Genomic DNA, 23155 nt, shown 5'->3' on the forward strand with positions numbered 1-23155 from the left:
ATATAAAATGTGATTTTCTTTGTAACCTACCTGTTTATCTGTGATTTAAATTCTTTGCTCTGCTCTGTCCAGCGAACTTTCTCTCCACTAAGTCCATCAATAAGTGCAGATGCAGCCTGCATTTTATTCTTGCATTTCTCAGCATCATCCAGCAGGTCCTAAAAAAGACAAAACCTTGAATGATCTACAATTTCAAATTCTACATAAAGGTTTATGCAATATTAATAACATTTATCAGGGTGTACTGCACCTGTTTTTCTTTCATAGCAGCATCACATTTGGCCTTGACTTTGTCAAACTCTGCTTGCTTCTCAGCAAGCTGAGCCTCTGCATTCATTAGTTCATTATTTGCAATTCTTAGTCGGTTTTCTTGAACAGCCAGGTTAGCCTGGAGAAAGATAAAAGACACTGAGATTCACAAAAAACATATGAGGCACAGAAGTTTCATTACACATACTAACTAATATAAAAAGGCTATGAGCTAGAAGCTAGGATTAAAAAATATTGACCTCTAAATTACAGACTCAAAGAGGCTGAAAGAAGAAAGCTTAACAATACAAGTACAACAGTCCCATGTCAGATCTACTTTGTAAACAAATTATGTCTCTCTGTCACATTGAGCATTAACATCACCTTAAGTGGCAGCACTTCTTTGTTGATCCCAAAGAATGTGGACATAGCCCGGGTCCATGCTAGCAGACCAGCTACATTACCACACACCTTCTTTGCATTTTCCATTGTGTAATCTTCCATATCAAAGTAAGGAAGTAGCAGTTCTACTGATTCCTCATTAATTTTGTCTTTCTGGAAATGTTGGAGGGACGTCATGAAACCAGCAGCACTCATAAGCTAAAAGAGGACACAAACATATGGCAAAGGTATCAAATAAAATAGCATTCAGTGATGTGCAACTCTCATAAACCTATATTTTATTCTCAGGAGACTACAGAAAACATCAGATGTTTAAAGTGAGAAACATACCATTTAAAAAATGAAAGATTCAGCACAAAGCCATGCTGTTGTGATAGCGGTATGAGGATGAGGATGCAGTGTCCATGTTTTCCAAAGATTTCCAAATTTTAATTCAACTGATTATAGAATAGTTTTCCACTTTTAAACAGGATTTAGCCCAGGGACGACAGCAATGTTACTGCATCATGTGCAGACTTGCAGGCATGGTGAACTGTTTTTAACTGACAGTACCTAATCCCTTGTGGTGTTTTCCATGACATAATCATGCCTGTTTTTAAACAAACTGTATCATATTGATTTTTAGACTTGCCCTCTGCACACAGATTTCTCAAGATCTTCATAATCGTGCAATAATATTATGTACTGTAGATGATGAGCTATTCAGTCTATCTATATTGAGGAACACTGCTGTCAAATCATCTAATTGATTTGTTACCAAGTAAGCTAATTAAGCTAATTGGTTGCAAAATGTTTCTCCTAATATTTAAATATTAGGCCTTAAATATTTTGCTGGAAAATAACTCCATTTAGTGAGTTTTTATAAGAAACGTTTTTGTTACCTTCAGTGCTTCTGCCCACGATGGCTTAAGACACTGTCGTTCAGGATCAATGGAGACAGAGTCTAACTTCTTTTGAAACAAGAGAAGGCAGGAGTCCATGATCCGCATAATCAGATGTGGCGGCTTGGCTAATTTTCTCACAGTGGCAATATCAGTTGGCTTTATGGTCTGTAAAACATTTAAAATATATGTACTGTGTACATACAGTATATATGAGAGAAGTACTTGTGTATGTAAAAAGTAATCACAGAGGTCTCACATTCAGTGCGGCTTTAGCCTCTTCTAAAGCTGGTTTAGCAGCCTCTAGTTTAGCTTCAGCAACAATCTTCTCCTTTCCAATCCCCTCCACAATTGTCTGGGCTTTATCCTTCACAACTTGGACCTCATTCTTTACAATTGTAGCAGCTTCAGCACTGACTGTTACCTCTGCCAACACCTATGTAAACGTAAAACAAGAGTTATAAAATGTGTAAAATATATACATAATACACATAACATTATGTCTATAAGTTGTGCATTTTGGGAGGGGGGGTCACAGGAACCACTATGTATTATTTACCTTGTCAGCTTTGAGAGATGCTACAGCAAGCTCTTTTTCCTTTACTTTCAGTTCTTCAGATAGCTGAGCCACAGACTCACTAGCCTCTTTTAGTTTCTCCAACCCTGGAAAACAATAACAATTTGAAAACCCCTTTTACCTGAATAATCTTTGCAAAGTAATCCATACATGCCATCTACAGATTTCCTATTGAACTTTCTTACCAACATTCATGCGTTCTGATAGTATGTTGATGCTGTTATACTTTTCAGTGTACAACGTTTTGTAACCATTTACAAAAGAGAGGTAGGATTTAGGGGTAACGTGAGTTCGTCTTCGGAATCTAAAAGATAATAGATACAATGCTGCATTGATGTAAAATATAAATTATATACAAATAAAAGAAAAATTTAAATTACATACATGAATATAAAATCATTTAAATGTATATAAAAATATCTTCTGTGTTTTCTACCTCTCAAAGTAGCTTTCACATGTGACAGATACTTTGTCATGGTATGTTCCCATAGCCGTCACCACAGACGCTTTGACTTCAGCAGAACAAACCATATTAAACTCAGACAAGAAATAATTGGATACAGCCACCAAAGCCTCATTTGGCCAAGGGGTGAACCAGTCCATCGTGCAGCCAGAAATCAACCCTGGAAACTTCAGAGACCGGGAGCGAAACTTCGGTCCCACCTGTCAAGGTTGTGAGACAAAATGTGCTTCACCACAGACTCATACAAATATGTCTTTGTGTGTCTTTAATGTAATATTATAAACAATACAGGTGAACAAACAATACAAAGTCCCAACATCTGAGTCACTGCTTTTGTGAAACAAGCATACAAATCTTTGACGTACCGGTGAGAAGCAAAGAACAACATGGAGATTCTTTCTTGACCGTGAAATAAAATACTCGTAAAGGTTGTCAAAAGTTGGTGGAATACGAGGAAACTCCTTTTTCATCACAGGTATTAGCTTCTGGGTGATCTCTTGGATCTCATCTTTAGCAAAAAGATTGGAAACCTGCAAACAGTCAATTCACTATGAAGTCATCTGGACCAAATATGGCCACAAACGTGGCAGTTTTTAATTACATGGTCTAAATTTTGACTTTCAGCTTGGATCAAAGTGGATTTTTGTGGATTTAAATATATCTGAATTTTTTTAAAGATCCCCACCTCTCCAGATGAAAGAACATTGTTGAGGTACTCAAGGAAGGCCTCATTCTTGATATCATTATCAGTAAAGATAAAGGTGATGCCTTTGCCTTCAGCCCCAGCTGTCCTATACAGCACTTTCAGGTCATCCAGGAAATTGGTCATGTTGTATGTTCTAAGAAGAAGACAAACACTATAAATTCTGCTAATTAGCTAAACCCCAGATGATGCACATGTGTTTACATGCCATAACATGCCAGGTGCAACCATGTGTTTTCATCATGCTTTTGACCCTCAATCTATGGCTTGTGGATGCCTGGGGCTCCAGGGGACCCAGTTTAAGAGCCACTGGTATAAGGTCCTTACCTTATAATATAAGCAGCTTGAGGTAACTGTTGTGAATTGGCACCATATTGATAATATTAAATTGAGCTGAACTGAAGTTTTAGTTTTTCTGTTCTTACCTGGTCAATGTGATCTGGAAGACGTGGTATCCAGCTATGAATGAGGCTAGCCGCGTAAGGCTCTGTTTACCTGATCCTCCGACACCCACAAGCAGGGCATTTCCTTGGTCAGTTCGAATTATTCGTGAGATCTAAAGCATTGGAAATCTTCAATAAATCAGCATTAATTGTAGCCAGATATAAAGGAAATGTATTCGTTGGGCTTGTAGTCTGACCTTGACGAGATGAGTCATTGCATCTGTGAAGAAAACCAGATCCAGAGTCGAGCCTCTTATGATCTCATTGTGTTGAGTCTGATACATCATTAGTTTCTCTGATAAGAACTTGAAATTTGGCACCTGAAAAAGTGAGCGTTTTCTTTCTGATTAGTATGACAGCTTTCTATATCAATGTTCAACTGTATCAATATTGTACTGTGGCTATAAATACAAATCTTTTACCAGTTCATAAATTTTAGGGGCATCAAAACACGCATCCTCCCCTTCTTCTCCAGTTGGCTCAGGTGCATCGCGGAGAAAGTCCACAAAGTATGGCTCAGGATGAAGTTTTGGGACAAGGCTAGGCTCAACATGCTCTTGGATCACCCGGGATACACCCTTCTCAAACCACTCTCTGTCCTCTGAGCAAATAAACCTACAGCAAAATGATGTTTCAATTTTAGCATCTTTGTTCTGCCTATAAAGTGATTTGATGGATGTGAGAACTTTACCTGTCAGCAATCACCCTTGCACATTCACTCTTGAAAAGAGCCAAGAGGGTAGGTATATCATGACACTCCTCTGCCTTGATGTTTAACATCCCTTGCCAGATCCGAGACAAATCTCTCAAATTGAAAATGTAGTGGAACTTGGATGGTGTGGGAAGCATTTTTACCTTCAATGTGAAATCATCGAATAAGATGTCTTTATTAATACATCCACTTTTATAATCTGTTCACATCATCTTTTAAGTAGTTACCTTTGTCCACTGCCATAAAATCCTCCCAGCAGATACAAGATGCTTAACCATATCTGAAATGCTCTGCTTGAATTTTCTGCATTCATGGAAGTAACCACCACTAATTATACCTGCAAAAAAATTGCATCAAAATAATCTATTTGTTGATACAACTAGTAATGAGGGGAAACAAATTTTGAGGTACTTACCAAAGATCTTATCAATTGAAGTATTTGATGGCAGAGTACAGTTAAAGACAGTAAACTGCCTCTTGAGTCTTTGAGGGATGTCATTTCTCCCACCACCAGGGTGAATCATGGCAGCAAGTATCTGCACATCTTCAATAGTGGAGAAGTCTCCTGGTTTGTCCAGACTGTACATGCCACTCATTTCCATCATCTGTCGAACTATCTCATTGGTGATCTGGTTTGGAAAGTTATATAAAGGAGTTATGCCTGAATTACTGTTCAGTGGAAAATCTACACCGTAACCTTCCACATAACCTGACATGCACCTTCTAAAAATGCATTTATGCATTTACGTGTTTTTGGTTATGTCCTAAGTTATGATGTAGATTTCCCAGAGAAGTCTAAATCAAACTTTACTAAGACTGGAAGCAACATGAAATAGTAAACAGTATATTTGCTGTTTTGTGTATTTTGTAAAATAAATATATTATATACATATATATATAAATACCTGATCTCCCCATTCATTGACAACTGGCATGTTTATATCATCAATAAAGACTGTCATCCTGCGTCCTCCTGGGGGTCCATAGGTGCTGCCAATTCTTTTCTCAATGTAACTTTCCACTGTTCGCTGTATATGTATGTATATAAAAAAGCTTTTACTAACAAAAAGCCATATAGAATTTGATAAAGATAAATATAAAGAACATTTTATAGGTTACATTTTACCTGAAACATTAGGGGTTCTGTTGCAGATGAGAAGTTCAGCGTCTTTGATAGGTCTGTCTCAGGATCATATTTTTTTGTGTAGCTTTTTATCATCACAGTTTTAGCAGTTCCTTGTTCTCCAATGAGCAGCACAGCCTATTTATACACAAAATTTAACTGTAACAGAAGTACATACCAAGGATAAACATATGCTCTTTTATTTAATATTCATATTTTAAAGGAGACCTTGTGTTGTTTAGCAATGGTATCCAGCAAGAAAGAAGTTCTTGTGTTATCCACATTGGGAACAAGAATAGAAGTGTAGTCAGGCAAATGGTCAGTTGGATAGATATAATCACCCACATGGTTGTTCCAATGACACCAATCACCTGAAATAAAAGATGAAGCTCTTATAGTAATTACATTTCAAAATGCAAAAGACAGCATAGGGGGTTTATGTATTGTATAAAATGTTTTTACCATTTGTGCCAATCATGTACTCAAACATAGTTTCCCCTGGCCGTGTTGGAGGAACATCAATATTGCTTTCATGACCTCTGATGTAAGTCTCTAGTTTGTCTCTATCATCTAACTCCAAAATGGCTCCAAGGCTCCACATCAGACAGAAGGCAAAGAGACGCTCAAGGTGTTTGCTACCAGCAAAGCCTCCTGTCTCCTTGGTTGGGAGGAGGCCTTCCAGCAGATTCACAGACTGAAGGTGGAACATAATGAGACAATTCAATATTTCTAATTAATTTAGAAGCATCATCAATTTCTTCTCATTTGTCAGAATACATACCTGCATTACATAGTTACACTCCAAAAGCTCCATTTTGGGTTTAAGGTTCTGCTTCATATACAAGTAAGCATCCTCAAATATCTTGTCATATAAACTTAAAATACTTTCTGCCTCCTTTGCATTGCGCTTGTTAGCCCATCCCTAAAACATAAAGGCCACATTCCATCTGAATACAGTATTGTAACAGCAGCACTGATTCTTTTCTCCAAACAGTTTTTGAATGGAAAATTTCAAAAAACAAGCCTACCCTGAGTATGGGTTTCCAACTGAGAGCTGATGAGCTCATGAAGACCATACCCACCCGGGACACTGTAGCAGGGGAGGCATTATCCATGTTGTGCACCTCAAACACCAACTTGCAACATGGTGACATTGTGATGCGGTCACCATTAGCCAAGGTCAGTGTTTTGTTATCATCCAACACAGAATTAAGATTCTCAATCCATATGGCGTCGACAGGACCATCAAGCACAATCCATATGAACTCCCCTGAAGTGTTCACATTTTAAAGAAATGAAAAATTATATATATATATATCTGTGTGTGTGTGCGAATATTCATTAAATATTGTATCATAAACCTTTCTTAGCTTTGAGTGTCCTCCTCCATAGTGTGGAAAATATCCCATCTGTCCAATCATTGGTGGCTGCATCAAGACGGCCAAACATCTGCGCAGCAGTGATTGCTTTGGGGTTCATGCGCATCTCCCTATGCAGGTATCCACATTCAGTCATAGCTCGCATGAGAATGTTGATGACTGTGGTCTTCCCCCAGCTCCACTTGGTCCTAAAGTCATCAGCCCATGGCGCACTCGTGAAGTCTCATAAAGCTGATAGTGATGTATCAGTAAGAAAGAGTTATTTCCAAACAAAATCCAAATAACAACAGCAGATGAACATGCAGATGGTACCTGAACAAGCTTGAGATTCCAGGGAGGATGGTTGATTATACCGGCTGACTGCACTTGATGGGCAACAGCTGCCTGAAGTTCAGCATATGTGCTACTATCCAGCTGGATACCAGGGAACAGGTCATTGATGAGACTGAGGAAAAGTGACTCATCCTCATCCACCTGAAACACATGCACATTACATATATATATATATATATATATATATATATATATATATATATATATATATATATACATATATATATATATATATATATATACATATATATATATATATATATATATATATATATATATATATATATATATATATATATATATATATATATATATATATATATATATATATATATATATATACATACACACACACACATTACTGTCAAATATTTGACTGCTGTCCTTTAGCACTAGGTTTGTGTCATACCAGTTTAGACAGATTCATGTCACGCAGCACTCTCATGACAATGCTGGACTCTGTGTCATCAGGCCGTGCTCTTTTAGCAGCCCCAAGTGTTCGTAACACGGACAGGATGTTCCTCAGGCCAAAGTCATAGTGGACCTAACAAAGCAAGAGCTTAGCTTTAGAGGGTTAATAATTGCTTATTATAGGAACTAAACTGGCCACAGGATTATTACCTGTTTTGTAAGTTGTTCTTCACACAGTTTATAAAGAACAAAAAACTTCTGGGCTAAGATGATGTTTTCATTGAATCCACAACTGGCTAGCTTAACTCTCATGATGATCTGTCAAAGGCAATAGTGAAAACGAATTAGAACTTAAACAAAACAGACAATATTTCTCCCTAGAAAAACTAATCTTTACCCACCTGTCTGTCTGGCACCATCATAGAAACCGTCCTGAATTGCACTTTTAAATTTTCAGGAAGTTCCTGACGACCGGCATATCCGGGATTCTATGTATTGAGTGACAACATGTTTTATTATATTCATACTAAACATCTGCTGCCTAGTAAACATATAAATCCTGTATCTTACCATAGTGATAAACAGGCCAAACTCTGGATTCAGATCCACAGTGTCTCCATCAGTAAAAATAAATGTGCTCTTCTGGTTCTTGCGTGCCGTCAGAACTATGTAGATCTGCTGAGCAGCAACAGAGAGCACTGGCAGGTCGATTCTGTTGAACTCATCAAAACAACCCCAGGACCCTGACTGCGCGAGGCCTGAAAAAGAATGAACAATTTACCAAATGTGCATATTTTTGGAATGTGAAAAGCAGCTGGGAAATCTGAGTAACAGAACATGCAAACACAACTGAAGACCCTCGTAGATTTGAACCTAGAACCAAAATCTTTCTATGAGCAGCATAAGATAAAATGAAATCTGAGTGTTTTGCTCATTAATCCAGGTAAGGAAATCCCAGAAAGTTGATTCGGCTCACCTGGATGTCAAGACTGAAGAAGTCACTTGGGTGAGAGATGAAATGTTTCTCCCACTGAAAATGCTACACAATACATTTTCTAAGATATCTGATAATTTGATTAATTACTTAGGATACCTTTATAAATCCTTCCAAGTCCTCTGAAGTCCATCTGGTCAGAGCAGTTGAACACTACAACATACTTGCCAAGACAGCGACCCATGTCTTTGGTAGTTTCAGTTTTCCCAGTTCCAGCCGGTCCTGCAGGGGCTCCTCCCATACTCATACCTAGAGCTTGGGCTAGTGTGATGTAGCACCTAGGTAAACAAGAAGGGGTTAATGAATGTACCTTAGTACTTAAATCTATATAAAAAGTAATTAACAAAATCTCATTATTTACTTGCCTGTCTGTCAGTGGAGTGATGACCAGACGATCAGTACAGCCTAGAAACTCATTCTGATAAATGAAGTCAACATTAGTAATAGACACAATGACCTTATCCAGGTAGCCCCTGAAGTAAAACCTGCTCTGCTTCAGCCATTCGAAGTCGCCTACAGATTTTATACGCTTTTTCACCTGAGGAAAAAGCAGGACATGAAGAGGAATGGTTGACCATAACAGTTTAATAATAAAAAGTTATCTGTGATAGTAGATATGGACAAGTAGCATTTATCCAAAAATAAAAAAATAACAAAAAACTCACTAGGTCATTAAATATATCAGTCTGGTGCACATGAATTGTGACAAGTGTCTCATATTTGACTCTGTCAAATTTGCTGAGGTCATAGGTTGTTTGCTTGATGAGTGTAGTGAGCAGACTCAGTAATTTCTTTTGGGTAAGAGACATGATGTGCTTGTCATCTTCTGTATGGTGCAGGGCCTTCTCTGCATCTCTTGTCCAAATCATTTGGATTCCCAGCAAGCCCACCTAAAAAGTACGAATCAAACAATACACGAAAAGATGCGTCATGTATAGTACATACAGGTAAAGTGGTAGAAATATGATGCTACATGAAAGGTACTACTGTCAAAGATATCCATACTTGTTATTTTACAAACGTTGGAAAAAGAATGAAAAAGAACCATGAGATCTGTTAAGCTGCCTCTGCCACTGATAAAGGCAAGAAGGAAATGTGACATGAAAACAAACAGTCATGTTGCTGGATAGTTTAATCTTAGTAACGAGAGAGTAACGTCTCAAATCTTTAAAATCTTGAATCCCTTTAAACACTACTAAATGGCGGTTGGTATTACAGATGGAAGAAAAAAAAATCTCTGTTACACTTAAATGAACAAAATATTTTAAAAACTCATGAAAAAGATTTTACTAACAGCCACAATTCAGTCTTCCTACCTGTGCTTGAAATCTGTTGAGAAAAGCAAGAAGATCAAACTCCTCATCGTCTATCTCTAGATCTGCAGCTCTGATAACAGAGTGCAGTGAAGCCTGTTGTTGCACCAAAAGCTTCCTAAGCCAGATCTCAACTTCTCCCTGAGCCATTACAGGACTCTCTAGCTGAAAACACAGAAACACATTTGCTACGTTGTACCACACCTGTGATAAAAATTGGAAAAATATTTGCTGACAGCCTCAATTGAACCTTATTCTTTTTGAATATCTATTTATTGTACCCTACACTTGTCTGTAGAAAATAGCAATCTGATATAAATTTAACTTTAATTTGAATTTGACTCTGTTGACCGCTTGCAAAAGTTATTTGCACTAAACGTAACAAATGCAATTCAACATATAGTTGTATTATAGCTCTAAACTGAAAATGCAAATAGCATTAAATACCGGCAGTTTTTCCCCTTCTTGTGAAATAACAGCTATGATCTTGTCATATTCTGTTGTGTGAAACTCAGCTTCTTTTACGTTGTCAAACACTCCAAGAAGATGTGCCTGAAAAACAAATGCATCTACAATTATTTTTGCTATTTTACCCAAAATCAAAAACCCAAAAGAAAAAAAAGAGAGAGAAAAAAATAAACAAAACCCAAGAAATCAGATTTCAATACACAAACCATTTTCTTAATATTTCTATCCTGATCGTCTCATTCTTTGCCCATGAAAACTCCAAATTTAAATTGTATTTCTTATTTGCTAAGATGAGTTTTTAACATATCTACGCAGACAAACAAATTAGGCCTTTTGCAGTAGCAGTATAATTACATTGTTTTATACTTTTTATTTAAATTTAAGTTTCTTACAGTGGCAGTGAATGTTCTGACCTGAATTGTGTGAGAATCACTGGCTTGTCCAAGGATTTCCAAAAGGGCAGGATCAGACACAAAGAAGAACCGTGGAAACAAGAGTCTCTTTTTCTCAAGATACCTGTGAAACAAGATCATATCATCTGCAGTGTACACATTGAACACAGAAGTATTGTTATAATTATGGGGCCCATTTATTCAATGCTTTTCTTTTTGTTGCAAAGCATCTGTGGGTGACAAAAGGACAAAAAGGGGTAGAAAAGGAGTAATTATACTGCATAAAAAGTGCTTGAGTAAAAAGCTAATTAACTAAATAGTTAAATAATGTCATGTAAATTTTTTTAAAGACTGAACTACTTTTCTGCTTTTCTTTTTACCCTCCACTGTTGCAACCAACAGAAAGACGCAAACTAAAACAAGGATGGTGCCAAAAAAATTACCCTGCAAGAGATTTCTGACAGAGCTCTAGTTGTTTCTGAAGATCTGGAAGCTTTTCTCGCAGAGAGGGATCACCTACACAGCACTCCACAGCATTTGGGACCTTTTGTGCTCGCCGCATGATTTCAGTCCAAGACTTGTCAATATTCTGAAATTGATTTGCTTCCTGCAAATGGAAACATTTTTATGTTAGCATTTACTTAAGGATGCTTTCAAAATTGTTATTTTCAGGCCACAGGGCAGAATTAATGAACTGTACCTGTGGCAGATCTTTGGCAATATCGCCCCCAACAAACACAGCCTCCAAATAGACCCACAAGTTTTGCACTATAACCCACTGTTCAATGACCTCAGATGATGTTGAAAGCTTGAAGACCCAATCTTGGATCTCTGCTTTGTGGAAGGTACTGTACCTGTACAAAGCAGACAAAGCTTGTTAAGTTCTTTAAGACATTGCAGAAATGGGAATATGTGTGGATATTTCACATCTTGAATGATTACACCCAAACTAATCTTTGTCACTACTAATGTTTCTGGGCTGAATGATTTGTTACAGTTAGGTAGGTCTTGCAGTCTTGCCCTTTTATTACTCCAAAGTATTAAAGTTTCTTGGAGATCAAGTTTATAAAATCTGTTACAAAATTATAAGCCGGGGTTTATTCTTTTCTACCTGTTGCTCAGCAGTGAACCTAGCACCATCAAACTGTCCTCCAAGTTGGTGAGAATCTCGGATGTTTCTGCTCCTTTCAGCATCAGTTCTCCTCTACTCTTAAATGTCATCAAGCTCAGGGTCTGAGCAGACCACAGCTCTTTTACTTGTGATAATTTGGCCTCAATATCCTTCTCCTTTACAGCTGATATGCAAATGTCCTACAAATACAAAAAGCCAAACTTGGGATGGTGCATACACATGAGCAAATCAAATCTATAAAAAAAAATCTTGAAATCGAAGTATATTATAAATGTCAAATCTGCCAGCACACCTCAATGTCGTCCTTGTACGTCAACAAAGGCGCCTCCATGATGTTCTCAAGTGTAAACGTACTGGACTCCACCTCAAAATGGTGTCCAGTCACTTGTGCAATACGGTCCCAGTGTCTCCGTTTCATAGACTTGTTTGCCATCATTTCAAGAAGAGGACACGAATCATTAAAATCATCAATGGTCTTTTTTAGATCAAGAAAGGCTTGCCAGTCCTTTAGTGCTTTGGGTAGCTTCCGACACCTATAAAAATTGGATAATAAACTTTTGTTAAAATGACTACTCTTAAAAAAACATTCACTACACAACAAATTTTTAGGTCTGTAAGTTATAATAACAGATATACTCAACCTGTTCTGAAAATCCAGAAGTTCGCCATTGATCTTTTCAATATCCACTTGTATCCATAGTATCTTATAGTACCCACTAATCTTGTTCATCACTGCATCATACAGGCCATAGAGTTTTTGAAGCAGATCAAGCTCTTTTCTAAAGGAAGCATTAGGAAGCATAATATTTGAATATATTTTATAATGTGATAGATGTTAACACTTAGCATAGTATTAATAGAGATGCAAAAGTTATTCTAGCACAGAACAAGGTTTGATTTTTTTGCTGATGTACTTTTTCTTGTGTAGACAGTTGTATTCTGTAACTGGTAAGCCAAGAAGCTGCTGTCCAGAAGTATATGTGGTGAAGTTTCTCCAAAGCTCTTCAAATCTAGCCTGCAAACAAAACATACAATTAAATCTCGCAAGACTGTTTGTTAAATATGATTTTGATGTTTTCTTGCCCTATCAGCTCTCTCTTATCTAGTAATCATTTACCTCTAACTTATGTGAATGATTATAGATTTTCACACACTGAAAGAATTGAAACTGTCACCTGATAGATCTGAAGCCTGCGGCTGGCTTCTTGTGGAGCTAATCCTACAACCAAAGGGCCTTCCTGAAAAACAAGACATAAAATGAAGAATAGGTTAATATGAATACATTGATTTATTGAAAACCACCCGCACACAGTTTTTAAGATTACTCACAGAATCAAACTGTTCCATATAAGTGTCAACATCTTTTTGGAAGATAGCCACGCTCACGAGAAGGTCTTGTTTGAACTTGGGTTGCATACGAACAAGCTCATATTGCACCGATCTCTGCACAAGTCAATATCAAAAATAAAATCAAGATCACAGCTTATCACATTTACAACACACAAGATCACATTTATTAAAAAAAAGTCATCAAACAAAATAGGCATTAATGTCATGATAATACTTACAGCTTTAGACTGCAGCATTGTGAATGAGTCTCTCAGACTGTACACTTCTTCTACTTCTCTTTTGGTCTCTTCTGCTTCATATTTTGTCAAAATTTCATATGCTTCCTGTAAATACATTCTTATATTTAAATGTTCAACATTTAGCTCACTCTGAACACGCAGGCCTCTCATTTATAACTAACAGTAGTAACAGTAGATAGTTAGGTACAATTAAAATTACATCCTCAAAATGTCTTTCACTAAAAATTTCTGGGCTTTATTTAATGTTGTTACTGGTACTCTGCAGCAGTTCATATCACTTTGTTTATTGTGTAGTGCTATTGCCAGTCCTTTGAAATATCTGCAGTTACACAATACACTTAAGAAACTGATACCTCAATGGAAATCAGTGTCATGTCAGTCTGTATTTCAGCTTCTCGAAGCGTAGACAGGGCCCCCATAGTACAGCGTACATCTTCCAGATTAGCCACAGGATGTGATAGCTGTATAAGGTAGTTGTTCAAATGTATGTGTGTGTCAGTCATTTTCTTCTTGTACCTCTCCTTCAGGTATTTGCAAATTAGTTTCTTCCAGGCTTTTGTCTCATCTGTTAGGGCCTTTTTCAGTGAACCTGTATATAAAGGAACTTAGCATTAGTCCTCCAGTTCTCAAACTAATAACCACCTACATGTGACATGTGTAATAAAACACACTAAATATCCAATTATCCAGTGGTAGCAGAATGGAATTCAATCCTGGTCCTCACAAATAAAAATTACCTGTTGTTAAATGAACAGATTCAAAAGCAATAACAGGCTTGATAGCTTGAATTTCTTGCTCAACTGAGTCATAGTGTTCGATTTCAGATGTAATGTGGATCAAGGATGGTTTGCTTGCCATGAATTCCTTTGTAGAAATTAAGAGAAGGGATATGATAATGATATAACTATATGAAAGCAACAAGGAACATGTCATGGTGAAAGAAAATCAAAGACAACTAACTTTGACTTTAGCGTTTTTGTCCTCTTCCCAGATCGCTCTGAAAGTATTGAACTGTTTCAGAACATTGGCTGCTCGTCCCTTCTGAGAGTTGATTGCTGTTTTCAGAATGCCCACGAGTTTTTTGATGTCCTTGTGTTCCACAACAAAGTTAAATAAATGATCTCTTTCTGCAGAAACACAAATAAACAGTCAAAAGTACAACCAACGATTGTGCTAACAGCTAGCAGCTGACAGTTTCATTCAAAGTTTAACATTTACTTTTGTAAATGTTATTTTATGGGTGAGTGAGCCCATAAATTCAGCAGGAAAGTATAAAGGGAAACAGACTTCTACTGGACCAGAAGTCCATTTGCAACCACAACTATCACCATCTAGTGGCCTTCAGATAGAATGCAAGTTAGAGGCACCTCTGAAAGGTACTACCTTCATGTCTTACACAGTCCCCACAATAAGCTTAATATTTACAATCTTCATTCATAATAAAGGATGTCTTTAATTTAGGAGCTGTCATTCTTTGAACTTGTGCATCAAGTGTGTTTGCTCCTGTATGTGTATACTGATGGTGAGTTACCTGCTTTCTTCCTTTCATTAGGAGTGTACTCCCACTGCCAGGCAATGCTCTTGCTAACTTCCAACACAGAGTCAGTTAGTTGATTTATGGCCTGCTGGATTTCATCTAAAGTGGGAATCATTACCTGATAATGACAAATATCAGATATCAAAACTAGATTTTCTGTTCAACAAAACTTGCAAAGAATTCCAGATCTCTCTGTCCTACAATGCAAATACTGCCCCCTGAACATGTACTGAAAGAAAAGTAGAAACTCACCACGTTGGGTATATCCAGGTGGACTTCAGATTTTATTAGCGGAACTATCATAGGTTGAGGCTTGGATTTCTTGTAACTTCTGTAGTATATTGATGAAAATATGAAAGAGTTCTTTCTCTTTAACTTATGATACTGCACTGAGCACATACCAACTAACACAAATATACTTACATAGCACAACTAATCCTCTTTTTCAAGGTGTTCAGAGATGACTTTGTTGTTTTGAGAACTGCATCAAGTACCCTTGCAGTGAAGGATTCATAAAGCTTCTTAAACTCCTGAAATTAAAATTTGTATGCAAATCAGTGGGTCAGCTGCACATAGCAGAAGTGTTTTACAGTTGTTAGACAAATATACCTTTTCAAATTTAGTATTTTTGTCTTTCAATGAACTTTCTGCAGTCCCTCTCTCATCCTCATGAGCAATCGTGTGTCTCTCTCCAGGGAAGGTCATGGTCCTCCCGACTACAGTGTTGAAAGTGTGAAATACAAAAAATACATTTAAATACTTAATTGCTGCGTTCACTTGTATGCAACACTTAAAACTCTGCCTTGACATCACCTGACACAGGTTCCTCTGTCTTGTAGCCTTTTGGTTCATAAACAGCACTTAAAACAGTGTCCAGCTCTTTGATTGCTGTTTTGACATGACTACATTTGTAATTCAATGTTTTCGCCCACTTTTTACAAAGATTCTAAAAAGAGGTTGAGATATGTATTTGGTGAATAAGGCACAACTTATTTGTAAAGGCAAATTAAAAATGAGGAGAAGACTTTAGCAGAATTAAATTCATTTCGGTTGATAAACATCTAAAATTTGTGTTTTGATTTGGTACGAGTGGCCATACCTTATTATGGTCAATCAGATGCTGAACTGAAGTTGGATCATCTGAGAGCTCAATCAGCACCGTCTCTGAGATGTCTTTAAGGACATCATCAATGTGTAACTTGCTAATATTTAGCACCTGAAAAAGAAGGAAATGTGGTTCTTGCTTATTATAAATGCACAATAAGGAAAATTTTAATGAATGACACAGAAACAGACCTTATTCACAAGATGCTGGAGCTCATACAAAGCCGTGTCAACTCTTTGGAAGAACTCGTCCAGGAGTAAGGATGACCAGGTGATCAGCACTGCCCCATGTTGAAGAGCAGATTCAACCTTGCGAGTTACCAAAGACATTAAAGCTTATTATGATGCAACAGCCATAAAAAAAAAATTTTTTAAAAAGCATGGCAACAGCAGGGTTGAGACCTAATTAGATATTCCTGTAGGCTTACGTGTATGTACATTTGAAAGTGCAGGCTGATAGAGAGAGGTGAGTAGCCTAGGCCTGATAGAAATGGATTGAGTTGTGGGTAATGAGAAAAGATGAAAAGAACAATTGACAACTTTTTCGTTAAGTTAAGGCCTGATCTGTCTGAAATTCATAGCCAGTGCTCTGACATAGAGCCATCAACCTCTCAGGTAATGGGTAATGTCTAACACTGGTCATGAGACGGCATCAGATAATGAGCCACATACAATCGACTCCGAGCCAGAGCCCACTGAAAGTAAAAGGGGGAAAGTGTATACATTTCAAAGAGAGTGGCTTGACCAGTTTCCCTGGCTAAGATACAGTAAATCTGACAACATGATGCACTGCATTTACTGTCATGAGTGCGGAAAGAAGCTCCCTGGCAATACTGCATTTGTGGTGCTAACACGTTTTGAATTGAAATGCTGAAAAAGCACAGTGTATCCAGAAAACACATTATATGCTGCAATAAATGCATTCCCCAAGTCTCCCCTCTCCCCACTGCCAGCAGCAAACAGGTCGTCAGAGGAGGCCGAGATGATGATTAAGTTTAACATTGTCTACAATATTGCCAAAAATGAAGTTCCGTTCATTTCCAAAGTTCAAGTCCAAAATAATTCTTCACAACACCCCACGTACAGTAATAATGCCGCCCAGTATATGGGTGTCATCAGAGACATATTGAAAAAAAAAAGGGGGAAAAAAGGCCAAATTACAGGAGTTGGCCATCTCAAGGGCCTGTTACTGCAATAGTCCATGCGATAGTCCATAAGATATCAAGTTGTTCAGATGTTAATTTAGATTTTCTTTTTATTTAATATATCTTGAGATGTTTTAAGTTTAAATTTCAGTTCAGTGAAGCACTTTAAGCACCAGCACTTTTTAAGTAACTCATCTTTCTTGTAGAACTGTGCTCAAATAAAGAACTTTGTGTTGACAAGCTTGTTAGCTAATTATTTACAAAAATCAATATTGTCTGTATGGACAGCAATTAAAAAAAAAGTGAACTTGCAAAACTGCGGTGTTAAGCAATGCGGTTGAAAAATTTGGGTGCACCTAAGAAAAAAGTTAGGTGCTCCAGTGAAACCGTGGCAGTTAGTCTAGAGCCCTGAACAGTGGAAAACATATTCACACTGCCATTAACTAACAATGTTTAACAGCTGAGACATTTCTTCCACAAAATGCTCCATCTACTGTAATGTACTTACATTTTTGATTTTTGAAGCCATCCAGCTGGAAAAGTCTTCAGGTATTTTCTCACAAGTGGACTCATAATCTTCCAAAATTGTCTATAAAAAAAGGACAACAAGTTGTTTTATCCATCCACTCGCTTCCGCTTAACCTTTTCAGGGTCGCGGGGTGCGCTGGAGCCTATCCCAGCTATAGGACGAGAGGCTGGGTACACCCTGGACAGGTTGCCAGTCTGTCAGGGTTAACACACAGAGACAGACCACCATTTGCGCTCACATTCACTCCCACGGGCAATTTGGATTGATCAATTAACCTATCCCCACAAACTGCATGTCTTTGGACGGTGGGAGGAAGCCGGAGTACCCAGAGGGAACCCACGCAAACATGGGAAGAACATGCAAACTCCACACAGAAAGACCCCGGCCTTATGGTGGAATTGAACTCAGGACCTTCTTGCTGTGCGGAAACAGTGCTAACCACCGTGCCACTGTGCTATAATATAAAGTTATTTTATATTAAGTTAAATAATCATTTTGTGAAAAAAAATAGTTATTACTTGCCTGTAATCGATGGTGATCAGCACTGAGTTTTGTTTCGATGTTGAGAAGATGTAAGGCTTGCTTTGGAACCAGGAGACCCATCTTCACCAAACACTTTGCCTCCCGTATGACCTCAGTTACTTTAGGATCAAAGTTGACAACTAGCTTTTCTGTCTTTGGGTGACGAACCAGCAGTGCGACATTTAAGACTGTTGTGAACAACACAGAGAGTAAAGTCATACTAACAGAATCAGATACGGTGTGCCATCAAGGTTATCAATATATTTAATTTAAGCCAACCATGATTCATCTGCGATACTTCCTCGAGCCATGCTTGGTGGTAAATACACTCAAACTTTACTAACGAAGCTGCAGTCTGATTGTACATTTTGACTGCATTTCGTCCCTGAGGACTGAGCAGGATGTCCGAGTTTTCCTGTTTAGGATGACAGAGTGAGGCAACATTAAAATCTTTCAGTGCTAGTAGCTTTAAAATGTTTGCTGACAGAAATCTAGCCTTACTTTTATGTGTAACATGGGTTCCTCTATTTTTTTGAAGAGGTGCCTGGCCCAACCAATTCGTCCAGCCACAGGAGGCATGTCCCTAGCAAGTGGAGGGTTGTCTTTGTGGTTGCCATAGTGCTGCAAAGGAAGTTTGTAAAACAAAATCTGTGCATTTATATTTTATTTTAAATGGCATTAGCGAATAACAATAAAATAGGTACCTTTCTCACAAACTCTACTTCTGAGACATAACGCTGAAGAATATGACTCAAAAGATGGGGAACGTGTGCGTTAATGCAGGGAATGTTCAGCCTCTGGAAACTACAAATTTAAAAAAACAAAGTAATAACAAATCATTACAGTATTTAATGTTATATTTCTAATATAATATTTCCAGTGATATATTAAATTGCTTAAAATATCATATATAGACACTTACCGCTGTATCAGGTGAATGGCACGCTCAGATGTCTTCACATGTGAGAAGCATGAATTCATAAAAGTCTGCAGCTGGTTCTGTAGAAAAGGTAACAAATGTAACCTTCATTAGTACTTTATCATGTTTCAGTTGTGACCATGTCTTAATGAGTGATGTCTGTGATTAGTGGTTTTGTGTATATGTAAATTCTTTGCAGGTCTCTGAGAAAACATCATCAACCCTTATGATGCTTCCTGATTTAAACAATGCACAGGAAAACAGCAGCTACATGTTTTAGGCATAATGAGTACACAACTATACATACCTCAATGTAACAGATTTGCTCTGTAAACTTGACAAAATCTGCTTCAAATTCAGCACTCCTTGGAGCCAACATATCATACTGCTTTCTTTTCAGATTCATGGCTATAGTGTTGAACTGTCTGGCTAGACTCTCAATGCCCTCAATGTTGGACTTGTTAAGTGATTCAAATGTCTTGAACACTGTGATTATTTGTGTGATCTAGAAAAAAATAATGCTTACTGTTATATGGCAAAGCATTATGACAAGACTGACATACATATTTTAGGAATTAAAATAGACCGTACCTTTTCAAGCTGCTTGCAGAAGTTGGAAAACTTCAAAAAAATTTCCATCTCTGAAACCTCAAAAGGCCTCTTTCCAGGTGCAGCCATTGTTTCCATCTTTGTTGTCTGGAAACAAGACTTATATTCCTGGTACAAGGAGGTACAGTGCTGCAAAAGACAAAAGATTAACAACAGCAGAAACTGTGTACTGCTGCAGTCATGCCTCTGTAATAACACTGATGTGTACTAATCACAGTGTAACAGTCACCTGCACTTTTGTGATGATGCTATCAGCATCTTGGTCCCATATGAGACGTTTGCCATTGTCAGTAATGTACGATCTGCACATTGTAACCATCTGATTTGTGACCTAGAAGAGTTTTCAGTATCACATGTTGTACAAAGGGAATTGGATCTTAAATGTTTGTTCTTTGAATGAAATGAAAAAACCCAACAAAGTAAACTTACTTTGATGAACAGTGAAGATATAGTTTCACTCGTGTTGTAGTACAGTGAAACTCTGAAAATCATGTGAATAGTACTGATGACATTTTGCACATTTTTCATCATGGCAACCTGAAATGACACCAAGTATAGTCACATTATTTATAATATATTGTTTGCTCTGATATAATTTGTATTTCTTAAGTTTGTAATGAACAACTTTACTGTACAAAAATTGAACTATTAACAGGCTATTATCCATATTTATTTAAAAGAAAAAAACAGTATGTAAGATGGTCACTAATGTATAGTACATGGACTATGAATTGAATACTAGCGTTGTTTCTAAGTGAATAGTAAATAGGCAATTTTTGATCATTTTGTTGTGATGTAGTCTGGGGCAAATAAAAGACTATTTTAAAACCTGTCAAAGACCTCCTGTATTCAGTGCATAGCAATAGCTACTCAGAATTTTGCATTTGTTTGTTATTGCCTTCATTTGGTAAAAAAGACCATACTTTTCCCCCCAACACTGTTGGTTTACAGCCTGAATGCTTTACAATTTATATACATGTCTTTAAATAGCTGTGTATGCGATATAGGTGCTTTCATACTTGGCTTGTGCTTTAACATCAGTTCATCAACAAAAACACTGTTTGGCTCAGAGGTAAAACTTTATTTAATACTAAAAATTCTAACAATTGCAAGTTCTTAATGGAAAGGAATTGTTGACTGTACATACCGGGTCACTGATGTAGAGAGGTTGAAGAACTTTCTCCAGTGTGCTCAGGAATTTCACATTGTCTTTTGCCTCATTGGCACACCTTGTTATCCTAGTATCCAGCTTCCGCCACATCTACAGAGGTACATGTTTATGACAGTGATGAAGGTAACAATATATGTTGTTTATTGTAAATGTTTGTTTATTGTTAAATGTTTCAAGGAGTAATTTAAATTTCTGATTTTATCATAATTATTATTATTGTTAAATTTTTTAACATATTTTTTGTACATAAAATGGAGGCAATATCCCCTGAATTATATGGTCACGATGCAAAATACACAAATCACATTTATGGATCCATGATACATCATAGAACAGCGAAAATTAGTAATTACTGATCATTCAGGAATAATCTTACTATTATATAATTTGCATGTAATTTTTATTATATATATCAAATAGATTCAGTTTTTCATATTGCATCTATGCACACAGTGTTATAGATGCAATATGTCTGAAGGTATTCATTTTTAGATTTCGATATTGTTATTGTTATACCAAAGTTATTATTGTATAAGTGGGCCTAATGGCATCATAAAAACAGAATAATAACTAAATACTAAAATACTAAAAACTGTGTAGCACAAATTATTTTTTAGTGAGGAAAAACGCCTATTAGTGTTTGCCTCACTTTCATTGTTCATTGTTGTTTCATTGTTATGTGTGGAGGAGCTGTCTGACACCAACCTACAATAAAATGTTTCCCTTTGCTGATTTTAGAACATGAGATTTTTATTGAAAGAGTTTTATTCATTGAGCATATGTTTGAAGTGACCTACTGACTTTGCATTTTTGGACACATGTGAACAAGATTAGAAATAGGTATATCAGAGGTATATCAGAGGTGTGGTAATTAAAAAAATTATATCGTGCAACAAATAATGTTGTTACAGTATACCAGTATATACATTATACTGCCAAGTATTATCTTACATTAAACAGTGGACATAAAAAAATACTATAATAGTGTGACTGACACTGAGAATGAGTACCTTTACAGTTTTGGATCTGCTAATATGGAGCACCATCACCGCTGTCTTGCACTTTTGGCTTTTGATGTGAGTGATGATAGAGTTGAACCTTATAGACATTCCTTTCCAGTGCTCTAAGTCACTCAGTGGCCCTTCTGAATCAGCTCCTTTTCTCAGCTGATCACTCTCTATGAGGACCTGATGTACACCGAAAAGGTTACATTAATTCAGTCAGTACTCTACAGCAAGCCACTACAGCAAGTTTTTCTTTTCCTTTTTTTCCTTTTCAGTCTCTTCTTTCATTTCCTTTCTCTCATACTAACAAAATATATACCATTCATTTATGAAGTCATCATCTCTGGCCAGTAAACTGTATTCCTTGAAGCCACGGGTTCATAGGCTGCACTTCACTTGTGCGTTTGAATGATTTAACAAACCTGCTCAATTTCCTTGCACCACTGCAAAAGATTTTTTTCCAGTTGATGGACCATCTCACAGTTGGCAGCTGCAGTTTTCATATCATTTAGGCTGGCCAGTTTAGAGAAGTCAATATGTGTGAATGTAGTCAGATGAACAATGTACTTGTTGCTTATATGGATTTCTGCAGGACAAACATAACAAAGTACAAAATTATTAAATTATTAAAACCAGCCATTTAGCTACAGTATGTTGTTCTGAAGAAGCATTTTTTTTTACCTTCTAAGGAGTCAAGACAGCGTTTTATTGTGTACATTAAGTTCTCTTTACATTTTACTCCATGTCTGGACTCTATAGTGCCCCAGTTTTGTGGTGCATCGAGAGCAGGCAGTAGAAAGTTGTAAGTGTTCCTTATTCCTTTCAGGAGGCCGTCTCTGGCATCAACTACTGCAAAAAAGATCTCCTACAAAGTATGGAGACAAGTCACCCATAACGTCATAAAAACCAAAGCCAAAACATCTGTGATATAAATCAAAGTATTTTAAACAGATTTATTTTCTACAGTACAGTTACATTGTAAATAGGTGTGGACGTCAGATTGTTTTATAATGTTAGTGAAACGGTTGGATGTCAAATGTGACCTCAAGAT

The 23155-nt window shown here is 37.0% G+C and overlaps 1 protein-coding gene across 1 annotated transcript in view; it reads right to left on the minus strand.

The window, feature by feature from the left end:
- LOC308413071 (dynein axonemal heavy chain 8-like) overlaps nt 1-23155 on the minus strand; it is a 44525-nt gene that overhangs the window by 7271 nt on the left and 14099 nt on the right. The window contains 68 exon segments of the mRNA XM_080907858.1: nt 31-158; nt 251-388; nt 634-849; nt 1533-1700; nt 1792-1968; nt 2092-2195; nt 2295-2413; nt 2546-2772; nt 2938-3102; nt 3258-3411; nt 3701-3831; nt 3916-4038; nt 4141-4333; nt 4410-4573; nt 4658-4767; nt 4846-5059; nt 5336-5458; nt 5557-5691; nt 5782-5924; nt 6016-6247; nt 6335-6475; nt 6582-6823; nt 6915-7104; nt 7107-7163; nt 7245-7406; nt 7675-7809; nt 7887-7994; nt 8078-8164; nt 8247-8434; nt 8770-8948; nt 9036-9208; nt 9336-9560; nt 9987-10148; nt 10431-10535; nt 10865-10967; nt 11287-11450; nt 11544-11697; nt 11955-12154; nt 12268-12508; nt 12617-12754; nt 12890-12990; nt 13151-13213; nt 13305-13418; nt 13544-13648; nt 13918-14153; nt 14302-14428; nt 14525-14691; nt 15096-15219; nt 15354-15432; nt 15525-15631; nt 15711-15817; nt 15915-16047; nt 16201-16317; nt 16398-16514; nt 17859-17939; nt 18402-18589; nt 18681-18816; nt 18903-19022; nt 19106-19205; nt 19324-19400; nt 19628-19825; nt 19912-20058; nt 20159-20260; nt 20359-20466; nt 21077-21190; nt 22111-22287; nt 22527-22690; nt 22786-22969. Of these exon segments, the coding sequence (XP_080763984.1) occupies nt 31-158; nt 251-388; nt 634-849; nt 1533-1700; nt 1792-1968; nt 2092-2195; nt 2295-2413; nt 2546-2772; nt 2938-3102; nt 3258-3411; nt 3701-3831; nt 3916-4038; nt 4141-4333; nt 4410-4573; nt 4658-4767; nt 4846-5059; nt 5336-5458; nt 5557-5691; nt 5782-5924; nt 6016-6247; nt 6335-6475; nt 6582-6823; nt 6915-7104; nt 7107-7163; nt 7245-7406; nt 7675-7809; nt 7887-7994; nt 8078-8164; nt 8247-8434; nt 8770-8948; nt 9036-9208; nt 9336-9560; nt 9987-10148; nt 10431-10535; nt 10865-10967; nt 11287-11450; nt 11544-11697; nt 11955-12154; nt 12268-12508; nt 12617-12754; nt 12890-12990; nt 13151-13213; nt 13305-13418; nt 13544-13648; nt 13918-14153; nt 14302-14428; nt 14525-14691; nt 15096-15219; nt 15354-15432; nt 15525-15631; nt 15711-15817; nt 15915-16047; nt 16201-16317; nt 16398-16514; nt 17859-17939; nt 18402-18589; nt 18681-18816; nt 18903-19022; nt 19106-19205; nt 19324-19400; nt 19628-19825; nt 19912-20058; nt 20159-20260; nt 20359-20466; nt 21077-21190; nt 22111-22287; nt 22527-22690; nt 22786-22969 (9911 nt within the window).

The sequence above is a fragment of the Rhamphochromis sp. 'chilingali' genome (genome assembly GCF_963969265.1).
Source record: "Rhamphochromis sp. 'chilingali' genome assembly, chromosome: 16".
Classification (NCBI taxonomy): domain Eukaryota; kingdom Metazoa; phylum Chordata; class Actinopteri; order Cichliformes; family Cichlidae; genus Rhamphochromis; species Rhamphochromis sp. 'chilingali'.